The 5,000-nt window shown below is 46.0% G+C and overlaps 1 protein-coding gene across 4 annotated transcripts in view; it reads left to right on the forward strand.

Moving 5' to 3' along the window:
• prkcbb (protein kinase C, beta b) overlaps positions 1–5,000 on the forward strand; it is a 96,192-nt gene that overhangs the window by 84,812 nt on the left and 6,380 nt on the right. The window contains exon 17 of one of the 4 annotated variants that reach the window (XM_035526404.2): positions 13–4,489. The exons of the other annotated variants lie outside the window; for them this stretch is intronic. Within the exon in view, the coding sequence (XP_035382297.1) occupies positions 13–168 (156 nt within the window). The 3' untranslated portion in view covers positions 169–4,489. Of the gene's footprint in view, positions 1–12; positions 4,490–5,000 lie in introns of those variants that run through there. 4 annotated transcript variants of the gene reach the window in all.

The raw sequence follows: 5,000 nt of genomic DNA on the forward strand, positions 1-5,000 counted from the left end.
CTCCTTTTGCAGTGTGGCCGGGAAGCTGAGAACTTTGATCGCTTTTTCACACGTCACCCTCCGGTTCTCACTCCTCCAGACCAGGAGGTCATCATGAACCTCGACCAGGACGAGTTCCAGGGCTTCTCCTTCATAAACCCTAAATACCCCACCTTAAACCCACAATAACCAACATAATACCCTTAAATACCCCACAATAAACCCTAAATACCCCACCTTAAACCCACAATAACCCACATAATACCCTTAAATACCCCACAATAAACCCTAAATACCCCACCTTAAACCCACAATAACCAACATAATACCCTTAAATACCCCACAATAAACCCTAAATACCCCACCTTAAACCCACAATAACCAACATAATACCCTTAAATACCCCACAATAAACCCTAAATACCCCACCTTAAACCCACAATAACCCACATAATACCCTTAAATACCCCACAATAAACCCTAAATACCCCACCTTAAACCCACAATAACCAACATAATACCCTTAAATACCCCACAATAAACCCTAAATACCCTAACTTAAACCCACAATAACCCACATAATACCCTTAAATACCCCACAATAAACCCAAAAAACTGCACCTTAAACCCACAATAGCCCACATAATACCCTTAAATACCCCACAATGAACCCTAAATACCCCTCCATAAACCCACAATAGCCCACATAATACCCTCAAATACACCACAAGGAACCCTAAATACCTCACCTTAAACCCATAATAGCCCACATAATACCCTTAAATACCCCACAATAAACCCTAAATACCCCCACCTTAAACCCACAATCGCCCACATAATACCCTCAAATACCCCACAATGAATCCTAAATACCCCTCCATAAACCCACAATAGCCCACATAATACCCTCAAATACACCACAGTTAACCCTAAATACCCCTCCATAAACCCACAATAGCCTACATAATACCCTTAAATACCCCACAATGAATCCTAAATACCCCTCCATAAACCCACAATAGCCCACATAATACCCTTAAATACCCCACCATAAATCCCCTCAGTTCAGTGCCCGAACCATAACCCCCCAGTTCCCCCTATGGTGGCCCAGAGATAAGGGTGACCATCAGACTAAAGCCACCCGTTCTGTGTGTCATCGTCAGCCCATCCTTACTCATCTCAGTTAGAGTTTGTCCACCACAAGCCGCATGGCTGAGGTGCACATGGACACAATCAGCTGTCCAGCAGACCTTAACCAGCTCAGTATGTAGATGCATGCGAAACTCCGATATAATAGCCTATTAGTCTAAAGTTTGGAATGTTACTTTAATAACTTACTGAATGTCTCTGCATCTTTGACTCCAGTGGCTTTTCAATCACTGGCTTTATTTTTGCTGTCTTATCCTGGACTCCGCCGCCCAGTAACCCCCCGTAGTCCCGTAGTCGGCGTGGGTATGGCTCCAGGATCCAGACACCAGCTCTTAGGTGCATGACTGAGTCCCTGCTTCGCTGCACATTGGCTCATGGCATCTCCTTTTTTCTGCATTCCTGACAGTGATGTTGTGGTTTTATTTCTCAGTCCATTTCCTGTTTTGTTTGCCTCTCAAAAGGAGTATAATCTATGAAATGGTTTTGCATGAGTTCTCCTTTCACTGCAAGTCCAACATGTTGTGTTCACAAGTAGTCCAGCACCTTTTCAGTGATCCACAGACCTTTACTGCTCACGGACTTGCTTTGTACAGACTGGCATTTTCTCGTTTCCCTTAAAGCATGTGTAACAGTAATGCACATTCGAACGGCGCTTGCCTGGTAATGCCTGTACGTTGTGGTAATCTGTGGTTTTCCGTACTCCTTCTCAAAGCCTCAGGCTTCCACAAAGTCACCACACACACACAGTGGGCTTCCTCTCCGGAACTCTTTAGGGTTTTTCCGGGTGAAAACCTTCTGAGAGTCAGCTAGGATAGTCCACAGGTATCATTATCGTATTCCGTAATGACTGCCTCCTCCTGGAGAATGAGAGTGGGTAAGAGTCTGTGGTGGACAGACCCACCACAGAAAGCAAACCTTAGATACAAAACACATTAGGTAAGACCTGATGTTGAATCATGTAGAGAACTGTGGGACACTGTTGGTCCATCTTCTACTATAATCACAGTGCAGTTCATGAGTGTTGTTGTGTCAGCACCTTTTCTCCTCTACTGAAAGGAGTGAAATGTAATGGGAGTGGTAAGGGAGCGGGAGCACACTGGGGCTGTGTCTGTGACTGGGGCTGTGTTTGTGTCTCTGTCTGTGACTGGGGCTGTGTTTGTGTCTGCCTGTGACTGGGGCTGTGTCTGTGACTGGGCTGTGTCTGTGTCTCTGCCTGTGACTGGGGCTGTGTTTGTGTCTGCCTGTGACTGGGGCTGTGTCTGTGAATGGGCTGTGTCTGTGACTGGGGCTGTGTCTGTGAATGGGCTGTGTCTGTGTCTGTGACTGGGGCTGTGTCTGTGACTGGGGCTGTGTTTGTGTCTCTGCCTGTGACTGGGGCTCTGTCTGTGTCTGTGACTATGACTGGGGCTGTGTCTGTGAATGGGCTGTGTCTGTGCCTGTGACTGTGAATGGGCTGTGTCTGTGTCTGTGCCTGTGACTGGGGCTGTGTTTGTGTCTGCCTGTGACTGTGGCTGTGTCTGTGACTGGGGCTCTGTCTGTGTCTGTGACTATGACTGGGGCTGTGTTTGTGTCTGCCTGTGACTGGGGCTGTGTCTGTGAATGGGCTGTGTCTGTGCCTGTGACTGTGAATGGGCTGTGTCTGTGTCTGTGCCTGTGACTGGGGCTGTGTTTGTGTCTGCCTGTGACTGTGGCTGTGTCTGTGACTGGGGCTCTGTCTGTGTCTGTGACTATGACTGGGGCTGTGTTTGTGTCTGCCTGTGACTGGGGCTGTGTCTGTGAATGGGCTGTGTCTGTGTCTGTGACTGGGGCTGTGTCTGTGTCTGTGCCTGTGACTGGGGCTGTGTTTGTGTCTGCCTGTGACTGGGGCTGTGTCTGTGAATGGGCTGTGTCTGTGTCTGTGACTGGGGCTGTGTCTGTGTCTGTGACTATGACTGGGGCTGTGTCTGTGAATGGGCTGTGTCTGTGCCTGTGACTGTGAATGGGCTGTGTCTGTGCCTGTGACTGGGGCTGTGTTTGTGTCTGCCTGTGACTGGGGCTGTGTCTGAATGGGGCTATGTCTGTGTCTGTGCCTGTGACTTGGGTTGTGTCTGTGTCTGGGGCTGTGACTGGGGCTGTGTCTGTGACTGTGACTGAGGCTGTGTCTTTATCTGGGGCTGTGTGTACGATGGGGCTGTATCTACAGCTGGGGCTGTGTCTGTGTCTGGGGCTGTGTCTAAAACTGGGTCTGTGACTGGGTCTGTGTTTAAAACTGGTTCTATGATGGGCTGTGTCTACGACTGGGGTTGTGTCTGACATGCTGTGTCCGTGACTGGTGCTATGTCTATAACTGGGTCCGTCACTGGTGCTGTGTCTATAACTAGGGCTGTGTCTAGCTGACTTTCAAACTGTAGTCCTGTGCATTCACATCCAGTTTTGTCCTAGTTTGTATAGGATCAGCAGAGTGTAGACTGTGTTAATTAGCTGGCATCAGCTGTGAGGAGATGGTCTACTCGCTTAAAGTCACCAGCACATGACTGGGTACTACATGAATTATTCCGTAGGGTTGAGATGATGAGTTGTGTAGGCAGAAGGATCACAGTAGTCTAGAAACACAAAAACCTCTGATCCACTGGCAATATCAGCAGGGCTCTGTGGTCCAAATCTTTAAGCAGAGCTGCAACACCACCCACATCCACCCACATGGATGGAAATGAATGCTCACAGACTCCCAGCGCTGGTTATGTCTGCTGGTTGGAGGCCAACAGGTTTACAGCCTCTACTGCAAACTACAGGTGCTTCAAATCACAAGTTCATCTCAGGATAACAGGGGTGTGGATATCTCACAAGAAGAGGCCTTCCTGTGATCCTGCAGTTACATGTAGTTTGATTTTTAAATAGGGTTTTGACTAAACAGGTTCCTCCCTAGGATCTTGTGTAAATGTGTTTCTCATTTCTGCCAAAATACAATGTGTAGTTCATTATAGGGCTTTGTTATTTTTGTAAACGTCTTAACCAGATACTCCTGTAAAACTGTGCTGAATGTTGCTGAACTGTGTGCGTTCAATATTCAGTATGGTCAGTATTGTGGACGCTAGAGGGCAAAAATAAACAGGAACATTAAAACATGATTTATGTATTTTATTTCCCTATAATCCAATCTGAGATTCATATAGACAAATGGAAAAATGATTTGTGCATGAATAACTAAGAACCGTGATTCTATAATTTAGTATCAATTATTAGAGATCTCAGTGTTATGGAGAGTGATCTTGACTGCTGTGTGTGCTTTTATCGTATATTTTAGATGCTTTTCATGTGCCAAATTTTCCAGGAAGAAAATAACACATATATACAAATAAAATGGAAATTTTATTGGTCTGTTTATGCTTTGTTTTCGCCTTCTGCTCTTTGACAACCTTGACCTCACAGTGCATCTGTTAGTGGGATTCGACTGCTAATGCATGTGTTAAAGTGTTGGTTCTGTGTATTTGTATTCACTCTCTAACGCTGGGTTTGTTTGGACAATTGCACGGTGTATGTCTCTGTAGGGAGCTAGCCAGAGTTGATTTGTTTGTGTGTGTGTGTACGTGCGTGCGTGTGCATGTGCGCTTGTGTGTGTGTGTGTGTGTGTGTGTGGGAGAGAAAGGCAGAGGTATGATGTATAGCTATGGACTTGGCTGAGTGCTTAACATCAAACCATTTGAGCATAATCCATTCCGTGAAGTCCTGCTTTGTCCTTCATCACGTGCATGTACAGAACAACACGCATGTGACTTTTCTACGAGGCAGTGAAAAACAGAGAGACCAAAACCCAAAGCATTTAACTTAAATACATAAAGAGTATTTCTTATAAAATAAATACTGAAATGTGTTCATTCACTAATAAAAAGGAA

This window comes from Electrophorus electricus, chromosome 3, assembly GCF_041902795.1.
Source record: "Electrophorus electricus isolate QZ-2024a chromosome 3, ASM4190279v1, whole genome shotgun sequence".
NCBI lineage: Eukaryota > Metazoa > Chordata > Actinopteri > Gymnotiformes > Gymnotidae > Electrophorus > Electrophorus electricus.